Raw genomic sequence first — 21,644 nt, forward strand, 5'->3', positions numbered from 1 at the left:
ACAACACCATTAAATAAAAACATTGAAAATATCCTTTAACGTGATAATCACTCATATAAAGCTCAATTTTATTTTCAATGTGTATTAAAGCGATACTGTCACGCCAAACTTACATTTCTCTTATTGTTTCCTCTTCTCTTCCTTTCTCAGAATCTGTTCTTTTCTTTATTTCTAATTTAGTTTCTTTAAAACATAAGACAAAGTAGGGACTACTGCTTTGTATTTTTCCTATGCTTGACCTTCTTATGTCAGCTCCATTTCCTGTGCCAAAGAAAGTACTCAACCTTGTCCTTGACACAGGAAATGGAGCTGACTTAAGCTCCTTTTTTGATCAAATAAGGTCAAGCATAGAAAAAATAGTCCCTAATTTGTTTTACGTTATAAAGAAAACTAGATCAGAAATAAATTAAAGAAGAACATATTCTGAGTGAGGAAGAGAAGAGGTAACAATAAGAGAAAGGTAAGTTTGGCGTGACAGTCCCGCATTAAAGATTTAGCAATTTGCATCTCAATACTGAAAGTGGGGCAACCACCATGGAAATCAGTGGGACCAGCAGGCACATGACTTTATGACTCCTCCTGCACTATTTTTTAGAACAAAAAGTTCTCATAAATCTCCCACACTAGGGGGAGGTGGGGGGCGGATTTATCAAGTGTCGCTAACCTTTTTTTGTCTGATTTTCAGAATTGTTTTGAGAATTATTGGAGCAATTTATTAAATATGTCAGATTTTTCTTCATTTGTTGCTCCTCAATTACCGATTTTACTTATGTGCCATTTTTTCACCGGTGCAACATATTTATTAATATTTTCACCACTTTTTGTGACAGAGAAGTGGAAGAATTTTTCAGCACTATATATCTGAAAAAAGAATTTCTATGAAAACTGCCCACATTTAGTTTGTAGAAATCCAACTCTTTTTATTTATTTTTTTCATTCAGAGGTTTTATTAAGGTCATGCAATAGTTTCAGGTGGGTGTGATCACATAGATGTCCGAGTACAGTGACACGAAGTTCAGTATGGTATACAATGCAATAACAGGTTGAGAGCGTACTGTGCATACATAGTAAATTACATGTCTAACATCGGTTGCTAAGAGAGGTTTTTCCAGTTGATAAGATATTTATGAGGTTATGTTACTCAGTGGGGTCAAGTTGTGGTTCGCAGTTTAGGGCCCTGAGCTGCGGGTGGGGGCCCTAAACTAGAATAAGGGGGGGGTGGGACCTAGTGTCCTCCCCCCTGGCCCCCACCCCTGAGCGGTGGGTGGGGGCCCTAAACAAGAATAAGGGGGGAGACCTAGTGTCCTCCCCCCTGGCCCCCACCCCTCAGCGGCAGGTGGGGGCCCTAAATACTAATAAGGGGGGGACCTAATGTCCTCCCCCCTGGCCCCCACCCCATAGCGGCGGGTGGGGGCCCTAAACTAGAATAAGGGGGGGGGGACCTAGTGTCCTCCCCCCTGGCTCCCACCCCTGAGCGGCGGCTGAGGGCCCTAAATTGTAATAAGGGGGGGACCTAGTGTCCTCCCCCCTGGCCCCCACCCCTCAGCGGTGGATGGGGACCCTAAATACTAATAAGGGGGGACCTAAGGTCCTCCCCCCTGGCCCCCACCCCTGAGCGGCAGGTGGGGGCCCTAAAAAAAATATCCCCCCCCAGGTGACTAGGGGTCCCCAAACCACTAGTCACCCCCTCCCCCCACAATAAAACTTATCCCCCTACCTACCCCCCTCACCCTAAAAACTAACAAGGGGGGGACCTTTAACTAAGTACCTGTAAAAAAATAAATAAAACTTACCATTTGATGTTTTCTTTCTTCTAAAATCTTCTTTTTTCAGCCCCACAAAAGGCCAAATAAAAAACCATAATAACCGACGCAATTATGAAAAAATAAATAAAATAAAAATGAGCGCAAAAAATAATAATCCATCTTCACCCATGTAGGGCTCCGCGCAGACTGAGCTCTGCAGGGCGGGGGAAGGCTTATAAAGCCTTGCCCCGCCCTGCAATTAGGCTCAGAGCACTCTGATTGGTGGGTTTAAGCCATCCAATCAGAGTGCTCTGACAGGTAAATGAAGAGACTGACAGGTAAGTCTCTACATTTACCTGTCACAGCACTTTGAAATCCACTTTGAAATCCACCAATCAGAGTGCTCTGTGTCATTTTACACAGCGTGGGAAAGTTCTTTAGAATTTTCCCATGCTATGTAATTTGACTCATAACTCTCTGATTGGTTACTTAATCCACCAATCATCGAATGGTAATTTTTTTTTTTTTACAGGTTCTTAGTTCCCCCCCCTCATTATTTTTAGGGTGAGGGGGGTAGGTAGGGGGATAATTTTTATTGGGGGGGAGGGGGTGACTAGGGGTTTGGGGACCCCTAGTCACCTGGGGGGAGGGGACATTTTTTAGGGCCCCCACCCGCCGCTCAGGGGTGGGGGCCAGGGGGGAAGGACATTAGGTCCCCCTCCTTATTAGTATTTAAGGCCCCCACCTGCCGCTGAGGGGTGGGGGCCAGGGGGGAGGACACTAGGTCCCCCCCCCCTTATTTTACTGTAGGGCCCCACCCACCGCTCAGGGGTGGGGGCCAGGGGGGAGGACATTAGGTCCCTCCCCTTATTCCAATTTAGGGCCCCCACCCGCCGTTCAGGGGTGGGGGCCAGGGGGGAGGACGTTAGGTCCCCCCCCTATTCTTGTTTAGGGCCCCCACCCACCGCTCAGGGGTGGGGGCCAGGGGGGAGGACATTAGGTCCCCCCTTATTCTAGTTTAGGGCTGCCACCCACCGCTCAGGGGTGGGGGCCAGGGGGGAGGACATTAGGTCCCCCCCTTATTATAATTTAGGGCCCCCACCCACCGCTCAGGGGTGGGGGCCAGGGGGGAGGACATTAGGTCCCCCCCTTATTCTGATTTAGGGCCCCCACCCACCGCTCAGGGGTGGGGGCCAGGGGGGAGGACATTAGGTCCCCCCCCCTTATTCTGATTTAGGGCCCCCACCTACCGCTCAGGGGTGGGGCCCGGGGGGAGGACAATAGGTCCACCCCCAATTTTTTACATTAGGGCCCCCACCCACCGCTCAGGGGTGGGGGCTGGGGGGGCTTATTTTTTTTTGGTTACAGTGAGCAGCCACAGGCTGCTCACTGTTTAATAGACATGCCCCTACTCGCGCTATAGTGAGTAGGGGCATAATTTACTAATACTAAGTAATCTTTACTTAGTATTAGTAAATTTGGCTGAAAGACCAATTTAGGTCTTTCAGCCTTTTAGTAGATAGCTAAAAAAAAAAAAGGAATTAGGCGCTCACTAAATAAAGGTGGGCAGCAGTGAACCGAGCAGGAATTCCCAAACCTGCTCCCAATGGTAAAACAAACAGAACAGAAGTGGTAAGCCGCGCCCAAACAGTGCAAGTAATAATTAAAATATATACATACAGATAATCCTATCGTTAGGAATGTATGAAACCTTCAATAAAAAAAGTACAGAACAATAATAGTGCAATATGTCAGACGAAATAAGAGTTTATAAAAACTTATAAAAGACTCACTCACACTTTGCAGAGCTACTCAGAGCTCTGCCGTATAGCGCCTAGACGGTACAATCCCCGTCTCAGGATATCAAATGATGGTGTGGTACGGTGTCCAATCCTCCACAGTAATATATGGAAAAAATAGAAATAGAATCCAATAGTATAGTATATCTATTAAACAATTAGTAAATAAAGGAAAAGTATCCTACTTACGAATTTCAGAGCAAATATCTTGCTCTAGTATGTACAGCATATGGTGGTATAATCCCCACCAGAGGATATAGGTCAGGATTCAGGTGTATCAGGAACAACAAATAAAGTAGTAAAAAAAAAACTATAACTTTATTTTAAAATAAAAAAATATATATATAATAAAACAAGTAGATATAAAATATCTCACTTAACGTTAAGTGAGATATTTTATATCTACTTGTTTTATTATATATATATTTTTATCGCATTATATATATATTTTTAACGCGTTTCGCCCAGTCTGGGGCTTCTTACCCCAGACTGGGCAAAACGCGTTAAGTGAGATATTTTATATCTACTTGTTTTATTATATATATATTTTTATTTTAAAATAAAGTTATAGTTTTTTTTTTACTACTTTATTTGTTGTTCCTGATACACCTGAATCCTGACCTTAATGAAGTGGTCTGGGTGCCAGGTCCAGCTAGGGTTAACCCATTTTTTTTTATAAACATAGCAGTTTCAGAGAAACTGCTATGTTTATTAATGGGTTAAGCCTTCCCCCAAATCCCCTAGTGGCTGTCTCATTGACAGCCGCTAGAGGCGCTTGCGTGATTCTCACTGTCAAAATCACAGTGAGAGCACACAAGCGTCCATAGGAAAGCATTGTAAATGCTTTCCTATGCGACCGGCTGAATGCGCTCGCAGCTCTTGCCGCGCGTGCGCATTCAGCCGACGAGGTTGGAACGGAGGAGGATTGGAGGCAGAGATCTCCCTGCCCAGCGCTGGAAAAAGGTACGTTTTACCCCTTTTCCCCTTTCCAGAGCCGGGCGGGAGGGGGACCCTGAGGGTGGGGGCACCCTCAGTGCACTATAGTGCCAGGAAAACGAGTATGTTTTCCTGGCACTATAGTGGTCCTTTAAGTAGGAGCATCGTGAGTATACTTTATTAGACACATAGTGAACATGTACTCTCACTAACTTTGGCAGAGACAGCGATTTTAAGCCATTAACGAACCTTATGTAATAATGTAAATATAATAACACATTCATGAAATTTTGCATTTTCTGGTTGTTATTTTAATACATAATATTAAATCTAAGTAATCTATTAAAGACAAAATAAGATGCTTCTAAGTTTCCTGAAGGATTAAGTTAATTATTTACTTTAAGGATAACTCTAATCTAAGCACTATATAACCACTATAGCCTGTTGTAGTGATTATGGTAATAGGAAGGTGAGGTGCCTTCCAGGTTCTGCATCTAACCATTTTCGAGAAACTTGCCAAACACTGACTGTCCTCCAGGCGGCCGTGAGCCCTTACTTACTGGGTTGTTCACGCGGAATTTAAGTTCTGCATTAGCTATGTCAATTTTACAAATTTTCTGGGCATGTTAGCTAACATTCTCAGTAAACAAATGCCATCCAAATTTGGATAAAATTGACATTAATAATGTAGAAGTGGAATTAGCAGTTTGTCGATGAAGGGGCAAGGCTGTGATCAACTGGGGAGATCCTCATTTTGTTTTAAAGTGCACAAAAGGGGAGGCGGAGCCTAGCAGCGCACAGGAGCGGTCGCCATATCTCACAGCTCCTGAGTGCCTAACTTTATTACGCCGAATGCCGACAGCATCTCACCATTCATACCCTACCTGAGACCCGATCTAAAATTAGGGCAACATCCTGAGGAGGCCGATGCCTTTCTTTTTTGCACCGGGCAAGAAATACTGCAGCCGAGGCTCTAGGGCCTACCGCACGGACAGCTTAGGGGTAGAAGCCACAGGGGCACGGAAGGGTTAGCACCTGAACATAGACCCTCGGATCACTCGACATGCCTTTAACGGCAACCGATAAGCCCCACGCTATTATAGCCCTCGTCACATGACCTCCCTAAAAGCTCCTTAGATGAGCGACTGCCACAGATGACACCTAGGGCACCACTAAGGAGCAGCACCTCTGTGACTAATCCAGACCGAGTACAGCACGACAACCTACCTGCAGATACTAACCCGAGCTTCTAAACTAAGCCCTGCTACCATGACTCATTGTGTCCCCAGAATCGCTTCCACAACCTGCATCCACAGGCCACCGACCACACTGCTCCATCGCACACAAGACAGGCCATGTGGGATATGCCTCACGGATACCACGGACAAACAGGGCCAGACCGCCATACATAACTTGGAGGTCTCATACACAGGTCACCCCGATACAACCACATAGCCCATCTTATCAGAAAAAGTGCAAACTTATTAACTGCCATGCCTGATGCTGAAATGTTAATTGTAAATGAGACGAATCCTGCTTATGAGGATGTGGCATGTAAAAGTGTTTTGTACCATGCAAAATGCACCAAAAATAAAGAATAAAAAAAAAAAAGTGCACAAAAGGAATTTGAAAGAGAACTGGGGGGATGTGGAATCTGTGCCATCCTAGCCCTACCTGCACTGCAAAAGTGGGTATGGTACATAGAGAACCCATTGTCCATGCCATGCAAGTTCATGGACAAACACTAATATTCACAGCTGGGGTCAGTAACAATTCAATGGCCATGGAACCTCTGTATTCTGCCAGTCCATATTCAGACATTAAATAATGAAAATTAATTATATTATTCACCTGTCTCTTCAAAGTGAGATGTTAATTCCTTAGTTGCAGAATTGTGCATGTGTACTTATGGTAAGTAAAGCAGCACTATGTGTGTGTGAGATAGAGCAGAAATAAATCAGGACCTTTCTATTTTCTGAAACAGAAAGGACATTTGGATTGCTAACAGAGCTCAGTTTTTTTGTATCTAGCCAACTATCTGGAATATTGCAAATATTGACAAAGCCTGAAAACAATGTCTTGGAGAGCATAACTGGCATTATTCATTAGGATATTTATTAGCCATTTAATATACTTTATGCTTTATTACAGTCTTATTAAATTAGAAGTGTTTGGGTGCCACGAGCTTACTTCAAGATGCTTGTGTTCTGTGGCCACCGAGTGTACACATCTGCAAATCCTCAACATTGGCAGAGTACCAAAAGTCACTGATACGTGTTTGGCCAAGATAGCATCCAACCTCCACCAAATGACTACTCTTAATGTGACAGGTATTAATACGGTAAGAATTTAATTGCTACCGATATAGTCCACATTGTCAACAATGTGAGGAACAACCAGAAAAAACATTTTACACTGATGTTTTCAAATTCCATTTCCATATAATGATGCATTCTCTGTTGTGATACAGTACTCTGAATATGAAACGTGATTTTGTATGCTTACGTTAAAAGCATTATCATGACCTTATGGCCACATAAGCAAAGATGCTGTTACACCTGTAAGGTCTTAGAGGTCCAGCAGGTGCACTTTAGATTATCCTTAGTGCAGTAGTGTATACCTCCCAAGTGTCCTCATTGTACTCAGTTCCCTCTGTACCTCTTTTCTACTCTAATGTCCTTCTTTTCTAATAGCTCCATATTGTTGATCTGTGAGAGTCTAAAAAGAGCTCCACAGAAATAGAACTCTCAATAATATGAATAACTGTGTTCACAAATCACTCTGTTTAAATAAGACACATTGTTCTTCTTCTAAATTACATTTAGTTGCATAAGTGGTTAATTGTTAGTCACCTAAAAAATTTCAAAAGAACCCTACCCCTGGCCACACTCACACTCCTATAATTAAAGTGTTCATCTTTGTCAATTTGAAATGTTGGGAGGTATGGGTTTAAGGTTTATTCACTACAATGAGAATTAAAGGTTAATTTCAAATTTAAGGTCAATATAGTCTGAAATTAAAAAGTGAGCTACGCCAGCTATGCTTTCAGTTCAGCAACTGTGGTCTTAAATTTGAAATTCATCTCATTTTACTAAATAACCCTGTTTATGTGGATTGAGCAAGAGTTTGCATGCACTCCTGTGCTATTTATCTTTTTGGGCTGGATCTAGATATAACAGTTTACCTGTTTCCATTTTTAAGTGCCAAATGTATCTAGTTAGTAACTGTTGGGTATCTATCATTGAATATACCATTAAAAAGCACATACCTCCTAACATTGGAACGTATGGGACTGAGACAGGGTGGATGTTCCCTGGGGGGCATCACTAGTGATGCAACTTGAGTCAGAAGCAATATCCGCCCACCAAGAAAGGGATGGGTCCACCCACTGAAATGGTGTGTCAGTCTGGCTTTAAGCACATCAGGTTAACTGACTGTCTCTCTGCCTAGCTCCAACACAAAAGACCATGCCGAGGACGCTGCTGGATTTCTCTCTGCATGGTCATAGTGTCTGTTGGGAATGATGCTCTTGAAGTTTGCTACTTAGAGACAGTTCCTTGTGGTGCTCAGATGCTGGACAGGAACAAAATTAAGATGGTGGGAGAGGACCTTTTAAGAGACCCGAAATGTATTTAGACAAATTTCGTTATAACCAGACATTTTTTTACATGTATGTTATAGGTACGAGACCGCACAGTTCATTATATTGTGAAGCAGTGTTCCAAGCTTGAGAATCTTACACTCAGCTCATGTTGTCAAGTAACAGATGTCAGCTTGGTGGAAATTAGTACATACCTGCAAACAATCAAGTAAGTGTACTTGTGGGACCATATTTTCCTGTTTAAGCTCCAGTTTTTACAGAAATGTTGAAATGTCGCTTTAGGGATGCTGCTTTGGGGATTATAGGGAACCTCCAGGTACCATAATAATGTTAACAAAATGGAGTGCCAGGAGGTCCCTTGCTTTGGCTTACCTTTTTGGAGTTAAATTGTTTATGAATGGTTTAACCTGAAAGTCTTCTCCGCAGAACCGTTTAGCTCTGCTCCTGTTTTTCCACTTCTCTGAAATTCTTGAAATAGCAAACTTTGGACTGAAAAATAGGAGGCAAGAGAGGTGAGAACAGACAACAGCTCCATTAGCCTGCCCTTTGGTGGGTCCCCCTCAGATCTTAAGTTGGTTTTAGCTTGTGCCAACTTGTGCCATTACAGAGAGAACATAACTGAAGCATATCAGACAGGTCCCACCCATACGGGCAGTGCAGATCCGAAATGCCAGCAAGTTACCTCTCCATGAGAGATACGGCAACCCCAGACGAACGTTTCAACATTGTAAGGTATCATCAGTGAGGTATAGGCACCGTGAGCAAGGGGTCCGTGTCTGGATTACCCTTTACACTTAAGGAGAGAAAAATAGAGCGACGGATGAGAGAGGTCGCCTAAACCCGGAGCTCTCCCGCCAGCAAGTGCACACAGCGTGATTTACAGCGATTTTCCTACCCTCAAGCCCGGCTGAAACAATATCTAAACGCAGAACAGCGATGTCCACCAAGCAGCCTAAAAAATACAAGCAGAAAACGCTTCAGATGCAGCTAACTTCGACGCCGAACACCGGAGCAGAAATCCAAGATGGCGCCGACAGGCCGGAGTCCCCAGCCTCATGTGCAGATGCAGGTGAGCTTACCCTCACTACAGGCAATATGCAAAAGCCTGTCACTAACGACACTCTGCACAATCTGCTCATAGACCTCAAAAGCACATTCAAATCTGAACTTAAACACATTGCCAATGATATCAGATCTGACATTAAATCTTTGGGAGAAAGAACATCCCGTTTAGAAGAAAAAACGGACGAGCTCACTGACTCCCACAATAACATACTGGAGGCCCACTCAGCCCTCCTCACAAGGCTGCAATCCTTAGAAGCAAAAGTAGCAGACCACGAAGACCGAGACCGACGCAACAATATTAGGCTCAGGGGGATCCCAGAGTCGGTAGGTCCACAGGATCTGACCAAATACGTCCAGGATATCCTTAAAGCCTATATACCAACCCTGACGGAGACCGAATTGCTTCTAGACCGCACACATCGTCTCCCGAAACCCAAACACCTACCAGCGTCCATACCAAGAGACGTGATTACTCGGGTGCACTACTTCACAGTCAAAGACCAAGTCATGCAGGCCTCGAGGAACCAAGGCCAACTCACGGGCCAATTCTCGCAGGTCAAACTGTTTATAGACTTATCCTCCACTACAATGCTCAAACGGCGCACGTTTGCACGCATAACAACAGCACTAAGGGCAGCAGAGGTCCCATATAAGTGGGGCTTCCCAACCAAACTTGTGGTCAAACGCAACGGTGTGGACAACCAAATCTCTGACCCCGAAACTGGCAAGAGACTCCTGACGGAATGGAACATCCCGATACCGGAGGAGGCCTTGCGGGACACGGGCAGCAGACCTCCCAGACCCCTGCAGAAAGATTGGGAAAAGCAAACTCGCACCGTCATCGCGCAAGGGCGCACTTGAAACACTCATGGACCTGACAACCCAAGTCTACAACACAATTCCATACAGGGACAGGTCGTATACATTACATGTGCCTTATTTGTCACAACTGTTTTATACTCCCAGTTTCCGCCTTACATGATGGACTGCCGGACTCATAGCATATTTGCACTGTGCTAAGGCGACTCTGTGACCCTCCCCACTACATCTAGTAGTTAATTTGTTTAACTTGCTAAATGGCATCTATGCCTACCCCCAGAGTGGCTACTCCATCGAAGCCACGAATGAAACCGTTATGCTCATTATTGCACTGCGAAATCGCGGTGAACGGAATGTTGTACATAGTTATTTACTGTTTTAGTTATTTTCTTATTTCTTTATTCTTTGACAAACAGGACATACATCACCTAAGTCCCATACTCATGTCCACTATAATAATAAGACGCCTATGCACTTCCCTCCCACTGAGAACACGGCCAATGGCATATTATCACTGCTCTAGCGGCCCTTTAGATGTACCCAAACGTGCCCACAATCTCATCCAATACCGGGATGGCACTTAAAATCTGCTCATTGAATGCCAAGGGACTAAATTCCCCAAACAAACGCCGCTTGGCTTTACGCGAAGCGAAGTCCCTAGGTGCCCACGTAATGTTTTTTCAAGAGACACACTTCCAATGGGGCCATAAGCCTAAATTTAACTCCCCAAATTTCCCCATAGACTATCACTCCTGCTACTCCACTAAGAAAAGGGGAGTATCCACTCTGATCAGTAAAGACGTGGCATTTTCCCTGATACGTAAAATAGGGGATAAAAAAGGAAGGTATCTCATATTACAATGCTACTTGAATAATAATGCATATACCCTGATCAATGTATATGGTCCTAACACTAATCAAAGTGAATTTGTCGATGTATTGTTGGGATTGCTATCTGTACATGCATTGGGGGAGGTAATTATTGGAGGAGATACAAATTTTCTTTTAGACAGTGACATAGATTCCTCTGGAGGCCCACATTTGAGGAACCAAACACTAAAGGCCAGGTCCAAATTAACCTCGCGCATATGCGACAAACTAGCAACCCACAACCTCGTGGATCCCTGGCGCGTTACACACCCCACAGAAAGAGACTACACGTATCATACTGCAGTACATAACAGCTACTCCAGAATAGACAGATTCCTCATCCACAACTCTTCTCTAGCAAGAATAGAACACACCGACATTGGCCTGATCTCGTGGTCGGACCATGCCCCTATCTCAATCTCAATTCGAGAACAATTCCCCAACAAAGGGAGGGGTAGCTGGAAACTTAATGAACAACTCCTATCTGACCCAGAAGTAACCAAACAGATAGAACAGGACCTGCACCACTATTTTAGAGAGAACAAAACCCCGGACTCACCCCTAAATCAAATATGGCTAGCACACAAAGCCTTCATACGAGGTTGCTTTATCAAACACGCTAGTTACGCAAAAAAACAACGCCTAGAGAAATACACCTCCATACTATCGGAGTTAGCCTCATTAACTCATGCCAATAAACACACACCAACCGCATCGACTCACGCCAAATTGTTGCACTTACAATCTCAATTAAGGGATATGGAACTAGCCAAAACCACATTCCTCACGCGCAGGCTTAATCATAAATACTTCGCTACCGGTAATAGATCGGGAGCCTGCCTAGCAGCACAATTAAAACAGAGAACAACTACCTCCAGAATTGCCTCCCTCAGGGGAAATAAGGGTAACAAGATACTTGACCCACAAGGGATTGTGGATGAGTTCGCACAATACTACGAAAAGTTATACAATCTTAAAGAGGACTCGCAAACAATAGGCCCTACAGAGTCTGATATAGATGCTTTCCTCTCTGAGGTTAACCTGCCGACACTGTCGCTAACTGATATTGATTCCCTACGCAGCCCCATCACGGCAGAGGAGGTCATTTCAGTGATCTCATCACTCCCACAGCATAAATCCCCGGGTCCAGACGGGCTACCCAATAAATACTACCGCACGTACTCCAACCTTTTGTCACAACCCCTCACAGACATGTTTAACCATTGCATGAAAGAGGGTTCCCTACCAACAGAAATGCTACTAGCTCACGTCTCCACCCTTCCTAAGCCAGGCAAATCTAAAGATCAATGCAAAAATTTCAGGCCCATTTCACTGCTAAATTGTGATGCAAAAATTTATGCAAAGCTTTTCAGTGAACGATTGGCCCCGCTCCTCCAAAAATTGGTACATAATGATCAATCTGGGTTTGTGAGGGGCCGACAGGGCTCCGATAACTCTAGGAAAGTACTAAACATAATAGCCGGGATGGAGAGGGGGAAACTCGGAGGCCTTTTCCTGGCGCTGGACGCCGAAAAGGCCTTTGACAGGTTGAATTGGAGGTATATGACAAGGGTGCTTCACAAATTTAACTTCCCCGAAGAAACAATCAGGGGCATGCTGGCACTCTATGCACAACCCAGTGCCAAGGTATCCCATGGCGGGTTCCTCTCTAGACCCTTCCACATTACAAACGGTACACGCCAGGGATGCCCGCTGTCCCCCCTGCTTTATATCCTTTCCCTAGAACCCCTAGCCTGGAAGATACGAGAACACCCAGACATAACAGGTATCACCTTGAGAGAGAAAGAGTATTGTTTAGCCTTATTCGCAGATGATATCTTTGTGGCACTATCGAAACCAGAGAGCTCCTTGCCCACCTTACTGACACTACTAGCAGACTTTGGAAAAGTCTCATACTATCGTTTGAATAAAGAAAAAACACAAGCCCTACCCATAAATCTATCCAGGCTAACTGTGGCAACCCTAAAGGATACATTTGAGCTAGACTGGCGGACAACCTTTTTAACGTATTTAGGTGTGAAGATCACCACCACTATTGACAACATGGTACAGCTTAACTATAAACCCCTTATTCACATGTGCAAAAATGAAACGCTTAAATGGAAATCTGCACATCTTTCCTGGCTAGGACGTGTGAACGCGTACAAAATGATGCTCCTACCGAGACTGCTGTACAAGTTCAGAATGCTTACTATAGCAGTACCGGTGTCAATCCATAGATCGCTGCAAACCATATGCAGCACATATATATGGGGGGGCAAAAAACCTAGGTTACCTCTACACCTCTTACAAAAGTCTTATCAAATGGGTGGCATTGGATTACCCAACATTGGCCTATATTACAAAGCCTCCTTACTGGCCACAGGCATACTATTGCATGCCCCGAGGGGCACAACACAGTGGGTAGATATGGAACACGAACAACTTACTTGCCCAACCCTGATAAACTACCTATGGACACCAAAGGCCCTGAGAGGACCTAACACACAACTCTATCCCACCACGACTGCGACACTCAAAGTATGGGACGAATTTATGACATCCCTAGGCTGGAAGAAACACTTCCATCCTGAAGCCCCTCTTAAGGCACTACATGCTGTAAACCCCACAATTCCCCTCACCAGGTGGACGAATCTGGGAATATCCCAGATCAAACAGATATGCGACGACCAAACAATAATGGACTTCCCGGACATGAAGAGTAGATGGGGAGTACCAGAGAGAGACATTTTCCCATATCTACAACTAAAAAACACAGTTAACTCACATGTAAAAACCTCCCCCTCCCCACCGATAACACAAACTATAGCTGCGAGACTGATACCCAGCAGATGCTGGACAGCTCCGCAGAAGCCTAAAGCCCTCTCCATCTGTTACAAAGCCTGGTTAGAACTAGCCCCCCACAAAACAACACCGAGCAAACGTCGCTGGGAGGCAGAGGGAGGGATTAAACTCACTGACGAAGTCTGGCTATCAGCATTAAACGGCCTCAGAAAATGGACTAAATGCCATTCCCATATGGAGGCACACCGTAAGCTATTATATAGGTGGTACATGACCCCCGACAGACTTCATAGGATCTACCCAGCGGTGCCGGCCACATGCTGGAGGTGTGCAACCGAGGTTGGCACGCTTTCACACATCTGGTGGCACTGCAGTGGCATACAACCGCTATGGGGAGACATTAAACACATATTAGAGGCTTTAGGTATCAGAGGCTTCCCCCTGAACATCCAGACCTGCCTCCTCCTCCTGTTTCCCAAGGAGACTCACGAGAGCCATAAACAACTACTCCTGCTGATTTTTATGGCTGCACGTAACCTCATAGCGCTCAACTGGAAAAAGCACAACTGTCCATCCACACAACAACTGAAAGACAAAATTCAGCAGTTTTATATTTATGAGAAAATGTCCGTAGACACTTACACAGATACTACAAAATTTAGGGACACCTGGAAAAATTGGGAAAACTGGCAGGGAAAAGGAGGTATTAAGGATAACTAACATCATAGGGAGTGTGCTATAACCCAGTGCCAGACAAAAGAAATTATGCCGATCCAACAGAGGATGAGTGTTAAGAGTATTGTCAACTGATGTCACTAGACATGTATAGATACCTGTTGTCTTGTTTCCTTTTGTATATACCTTTCTATGTTATGTTTTATACTGATATGCATAGATTGTACCCTCGGCTGTTATCGAGGGACTCCATCTATACCACAGCACTGAGCTTTCTAAGTTGTAACTATGTATGGACTATGTATTTGTAAAACTTCAATAAAATACAATTGATAAAAAAAAAAAAAAAAAAAAAAAAAAAGTGACAGTCACTATGGAGAGACTACGTGATTGCCGCAGTGTGCTGTTTTGCTGCAAATGCACGGAAACTTCCCTATGGGAAAGTACTAGATTGGCTGCGATCATCAACGCTGATGATCTCAGTCAGAGAAGAGGTGGAGCTTCACGGACGAGACTAGCATGTTGAGGGCTGAAAGATAAGTAAAATAATTTTTTTTACCTTGTCAGCACTGGCCTAGTCACCTTAACAGACTAGGTTACTATAGCATTAGGAATACATACTTATATTCCTAACCGTATAGTGTTCCTTTAATTTTCTGCTCAGGCCAGATCAATCTATTTTCAGTTTGGCTATTTAAATGTTTTAAACTGAACCTCTTTCAACCTATGTTACTATCAGACCTAAGAAGTTACTTGCAAGTGTAAGCCTAGTGAGTCTATGGTACATTCAACAGGGGTGAATTTGTACTCACCGATGCTAAATAAAAAAAAAAATGAAAAGAAATAAAAAAGTAAACTAAATTTGCAGGAAAGTTTCCATAGTAAAATGTTTATGTTTCCCTGTAATGTTTATAGAATTGTACCAGAGTGCATTTTGTGGGGATAATTATGGGATGATAATATTATACAGTTGAGAATTTCCCACTATTTCAATTCTCTTAGATCTTAGAGATCGTTATCATGTAAGTGAAATGTATTCCATACAAATAAAATCACAATTTGTTATAAAAAAAAAAAAAAAAAAAAAAAAAAAAGGAGAGAAAAATAGGTAGCAAGAGAGGTGAGAACAGACAACAGCTCATTTAGCCTGCCCTTCGGTGGGTCCCCCTCAGATCTTAAGCTGGTTTTAGCTCAACTTGTGCCATTACAGAGAGAACATGTCTGAAGCATATCAGACTGGTCCCACCCATACGGGCAGTCCAGATCCAAAATGCCAGCAAGTTCCCTCTGCATGAAAGATACGGCAACCCCAGATGATCGTTTCAACCTTGTAAGGTATCATCAGTGAGGTATAGCCAATATCCCTCTAGGCACCGTGAGCAAGAGGTCCACGTCTAGATTACCCTTTAAGTTTAAGGAGGAAAAATAGGTAGCAAGAGTGGTGATAACAGACAACAGCTCAATTAGCCTGCTCTTTTGTGGGTCTCCGCTCAGATCTTAAGCTGGTTTTAGCTCAACTTTGGACTGCCACAGACAGTGCTGATTGTCTGAGAGTATCAACGGATTGTCAAAGCCAATCAGTAGCTGCACATTCACGAAATGACTTGATAAAGGTACCTATTTTCTTTTTTTTATGAATAGGGAGCTACTGATTGGCTTAGAGTTTCAGCTGATGCTCTCAGCAAATCAGCATTGCCCCTCTGCATGCCAGTTCGAGACTTTGAGGTTAAAGGTAAGTCAGCACCAGGAACCTGCTGTCACCATAACAATTTAATTCTGAGCATGTTCCCTCATTTTCAAGAGAAATCAGCACTTTTATAAATACTAGACAGTTGAGAACGTTCCTTACTTAAGTACTCACTCGAAAAGTAAATAAGTACTCTTCTAGAGAAGAATTCTATTGGCAAAGCCAACAGTGGGGCAGAGCTACGGGGAGGAGACTGTCACGCCACTGGATTAGAGCTAATGGATTAGAGCTGAGTAATCTGATTTTTGGTACACTGCTGATGAATACATGTTGAAATAAATGTGTTGCTTTAATAGTGCTGTTGTGGCTGCTAACTTGATATACATAGCATACAATGACTGTTTAAGTGCAAAATGTAAATAAAGAAATAAAAATGATTGAGAATGTTAGAAAAATAGTGCAATGTGTTGTGCAAAAAGTATAGCTCTGCTTTAAAGCTTGTAGTTACTATCCTCTGATTTACGTAACAAATGTGTCACAGTTTAATCACATATATTCTACCAACTAATAATGCACCAAAAGCTCTTACATTTTCTAGAATAGAGTCAAAGCTAAACTGGGTATTGTATTCGGTCAAAGCTTGCTGTGACATCAAGATGAAATGCTGCCAATTCTGTGTAGGACATTTGACAAACATTATTACTTGAGTCTACTTGGATAGAAAACTGACTGGAACTATTAATGTGAAATTAGTGGAACATGGATGAGCTTCACTTCATTTTTTAACTTGTTATTAAACAAACGTCCAATGAACATTTTGAGATATGAACTATTGCAAACAATTTGCAGCCAAAGAGTAAAATAAATAAAAACAAAGGAACAAAGATTTCTTACGAGCTTGGAGGGACATGGTGATATGTTTCATACAAACCCATGTACTGCAAATGATTGGTTCATAATCAGAGTGAATGAGCAGCAGAGCAAAAAGATTTGGAAATTAAGTGGGTAAAGTGAATAACTTGCTTATGATGTTAATTTGTGCTTTATTCTTGAGTATTTCAGTGAATTGCAATTCCTTGAAATATAAGGCTATCAGCTATCAGCTATCACTCCATCAACGTCTATTCGGGAGGTTTCTAGAGGATTTATATAAATTTGTGTTAAATCATAATTCATTAGAATTCTCAATTTAGTTTCCAAGACATAAACAATGAAACCTTTATCAACTTTCTCTACAGTATAGGCGATAATCTTATGGAATATTAGATCATAAAGCCAGATCACAAAATATGTTAGTATTGCTGTGTTATCATTTATATAAAATGCCTTATTTAAAGTAGCTGGAGCTCCTTGTTTCATATTTGCTATTTTCCCCTGCAGATATCTTGATTTAAGTGGATGTAAAAAGGTAACAGATATAGGAATCCAAGCATTGGCAAGAAGTTGCCGACAAATTAGTTACCTGGATCTCAGTTCGACAGGAACAGGAAAAAGAGGGTATGTTTTTTTATACATGGACAGATATGAATAACACATTAAATCTCCCATGCTTTTCAGTGACCTTCTTGTACCCCTAAGGACTACCCTAAGGGCTTTCATTCCTATTTTCCTTGGCCCACCTTATCTGTTAAATTATGGGATAACATGAACATTTACAGTCTCTATTGTTTAGTTACCCATATATCTAACTCTAAGTTGAGTGACTCCCATCTCCCATCTGGTTGATGGAGATAAAGGTTTGCCATTTCGTGCCTTACAATCTAGTTATATGTACCAAATTCCTTGCTATTCTCATATCCCCAACACTCTAGTGTCTTACAATCTTTGCTCAGAATCTTTTAAATTTAGTCTGATTATCCTATTTTGTATTATTATTGTTTTGTTGCCATGTGCCCAAGGGATGTCTCCAAGTATCCCTGTATTTCTTCTTAGGACTCCAATATTTCTATTTTTATATCTCAAACCCAGTGGTTTAATTCGCTTGCCAATTTAGATATGTTAACCTCTTGCTCTAATCAAGTTGAAACTCAAAAAAGGTTATTCTACTACTGGTGTCCATAGGATCACCATTACCTTTTCCTCCAAACTGTTGGAAGTGTTTCACTCATTTAGGAACTTTTTTACATTTGTAGTTGGAATGTGTTTATGTACAACTTTTTTGGAAGCAAACCACCTCTTTTGTTTTGTACTATACTACAAATCCCAATCCCTGTCACTTATTTGTGCTTATAATCATTATGTCACAAGCAAAAAAATAAATAAAAATTATTTGAATTGAAAATTTCTTCTCATATTTTAATCTCATATGTGATTGAACTATTGAATCTCTTCCGTAAATATGAAAAGATAACGTCCCTATCCAAATTTGACAAATTCTACAAACTACAAACCATGAACTTCCTACTAGACAAGCTCCATTAAATTACATCTATTTTGACCACTCTTTTTTTTCTAGTTAGGGGGCTTGGAACCCCCGTCCCCTCTTTTTTAATAGCTTGGCCTCTGTGGATAATTTGATATTTCTTTGTATCTACTTCTGTGCCATGCCAGAATTGTCTGATCACCTTATTCTACAATGCACAATTCTATATTAGATAAAGTGCTTTAGCTGTCAACTGCAAATTTTCAATACCCCCTATTTTACTCTTTCCTCCCTTCTTTATTTCTGTATCCCTTACTTTTATAAAAAAAATTCAATAATAGTCAAGTTTGAAAAAATATATCCCTTTATTAGGTAAAGAGAAATGGTTAAGGGAAAATCAACATATTAATGCTGTAAATCTGGTATGTATGTTTAAAGGAGCACCATAGGGTCAGAAACATAAACATGTATTCCTGACCCTACAGTGGTAAAACCACCATTAAGGTGGCTTGCCCCTACTTAGACCCTTTAGAAGGGTAATACAACTTACCTTATTTTCAGCACCGGGAACTGTGCCTTCCTCTCCCCTGCCGGCACTGCAGGACCGGAGGGGAGATCAGAGATCTCCCGCACCGGCCCACTAGTACTGTAATGCTGGCAGCTGGCAGGGGAGATAGGGTGAGAGGTCCTAATCTCGCAACGCTCCAAATCTCGCAATAGTGAACTCTAGCCTCAGGAGCTGCTAGAGTTTACTCTCACCACATGGACCACCAGGGCTTCCCCACCGGAACACCAGGGATTAGTACTGTTCCCCCTTCCAGGCAAAGGTAAGTAGGGAGGGAGGATGTGAAAATTATTATTTTTAATTACATTTTTTTAAATATATATTTAGGAATTTTCCCTCCTACCCCAACAGACCCACAATAACTCCCCCCATACACACACACTGCCCCTCCATACACACAAACTGTACCACTCACACACACTGCCCCCACACACTCTGCCCCCCCCACACACTGTCCCAACACACACTGCCCCCACACACTGTACCCCTTATGCAACTTGCCTTCCTATACGCACTACCCACCACACACACTGTACCCCTCACGCCCAAACTGCTTCACATACAAACACACTGCACCCCTCACACACACACACTACATCCTTCACAAACACAATGCACCCCGTACACACACTGCACCCCTAACACGCACACACGCACACTGCACCCCTCACACACACACTCCACCACTCACACACACATATTGCACCCCTCATACACTACTGCCCCTATCCCCTACTACAGCCCCTATCCCAGCAGATCCCAGTTAAGTTTTTAAACTGTTCTTAAACAGTTTGACTACTTACCCTGGGAGGGCACTATGGCTCTACTGGCACCATAACCACTACAAAGTGCTGTAGTGGTTATTGTGCCAGGATTGTTTCTTTAAATAATCTCCCAGGGCCCCTCCCAAGATTAGGTTCTTGATCTGCACCTGAATGGCAAGCATTTCTGCCAAACAGGGGCCCAGTATATGCCGCAGCGCTGTACATACAGTATCTTACAAAAGTGAGTACACTCCTCACATTTTTTGTAGATATTTTAGTATATCTTTCCATGTTTAGACATTCATGGCTGTGTGTTGAGTTATTTTGAGGGGACAGAAAATGTACACTGTTATACAGGCTGTACTACTTTACTTTGTAGCAAAGTGTCAATTCTTCAGTGTTGTCGCATAAAAAGATATAATAAAATATTTACAAAAATGTGAGGGGTGTACTCACTTTTGTGAGATACTGTATATACAACCTAAAAAATTGTTTTGACTTGGGGTGCCTTGGAAAAATATTGAAATATTAAGGGAGCCTTGAACCTAGAAAGTTTGGGAACCACTGTCTTATATTCATTACATGGTTTTCTTTGTCTTGTAAATCGATAAAAAAAAACTTTTAACAGCCCATTTTGCCACTGTTTTGGTCTGACTGGGATGTAATTATCATTTTTGGTACATGTGAGGAGTTTATCTCTATTTGATTTACATTTACATATTTTTTTCTGATTTATATGGAGTTGAATTCAAGAGAACTAATTTTGCAATAGTCTGTTACCATTCCTGCAGAACAGCGATGTTTTCATTTGCAGGGTTAAACAGAGGGGGCAGGGGGTAGGAGGGGTGGGCACATGGCATCCAGACAACTTTAATGAAATGAAATGGTCAGAGTGCCTATAGTGTTCCTTAAAGATAAGCAGTTTATAGCCTCCAATAATATCATGCTAGCTCCTGTAAACCGTACTTTATTTGAGTAAAACAAAAGCGTCTATTTCAGTGTGTGTGTATAATTGATATTGCCAGTTGCAGTGCTGCAGGTGTGGGGTTTTAATACACATGATAAAGATATGTTTTCCTTCTCATTAATGAGTTAGAGGCATTCAAAGCAAGAATGGATCTCCAAAGAGAGATGTGCGTCAGAGGATTCCAAGATAGTTGCTATCTGGCATAACGAGGGGCTTTTTTTTTCATTTTAGCTTAGAGCCTATTAATAATAAGAAATAAACAACATAACTTAGAAGCAGAACCTAAAAGCTTTTCAGATCCTTTTTCAATTGTCATGCCAGAATTGACATATTACGATTTTAGCTTGAATAAGAAGAGCTGCCTAGCAACTCCTGTATTTGTTGCATTTTCAAGTAGACAAGTACGATTACCAAGTTATACATAAGCCCTTACTTTATCCTTCTTAAAGCACCCGTATTTCAATATAAGAGCACTGAGAAGTTATTTTAAATCATATCAAGGCTGCCAGTATCGACTGCTGACATTTTATCATTCAGTTAGCATACAAATGCATTCAGTAGATAAAATCTGATTTTGTATGGAGTGTGATACCACCAAGATTATACAGCAAACACATGGACAAAAGTCTCCTGGAAAATATATAGAAATGTAATTTTAAAAGCAACAGATCTCCTAAATTTACCAAAATATACAAAAGTGTGATTCTAATTTATTACATATAAATGTCTATATTGTAGCTTGTTAAAATCCCACAAAAAGTATTACCGTTTTACAAAAATGAAACTAAAGAACATAATGTAATACTATTTTGTATCAATAAAGTACACCAAGTCTAAAGGCCAATAGCAAATAATGTATATAGGGAAGAAAAGGATACAACTGTATATCTAAAAAGAATATATCAACAGAAACAGAGTAATATTGCAATACAAAGTCAATTGACATGCTTGTTATAGATTGCACTCACAAGATGGAAGCTTTAA

The 21,644-nt window shown here is 42.1% G+C and overlaps 1 protein-coding gene across 1 annotated transcript in view; it reads left to right on the forward strand.

Moving 5' to 3' along the window:
* LOC134612752 (uncharacterized) overlaps positions 1-21,644 on the forward strand; it is a 112,203-nt gene that overhangs the window by 77,294 nt on the left and 13,265 nt on the right. Inside the window, exons 11-13 of the mRNA XM_063457186.1 lie at positions 6,632-6,821; positions 8,162-8,289; positions 17,383-17,499. Coding sequence (XP_063313256.1) covers positions 6,632-6,821; positions 8,162-8,289; positions 17,383-17,499 — 435 coding nt within the window. The remainder of the gene's footprint in view (positions 1-6,631; positions 6,822-8,161; positions 8,290-17,382; positions 17,500-21,644) is intronic.

Source organism: Pelobates fuscus, chromosome 5 (assembly GCF_036172605.1).
Source record: "Pelobates fuscus isolate aPelFus1 chromosome 5, aPelFus1.pri, whole genome shotgun sequence".
NCBI classification, from domain to species: Eukaryota; Metazoa; Chordata; class Amphibia; order Anura; family Pelobatidae; genus Pelobates; species Pelobates fuscus.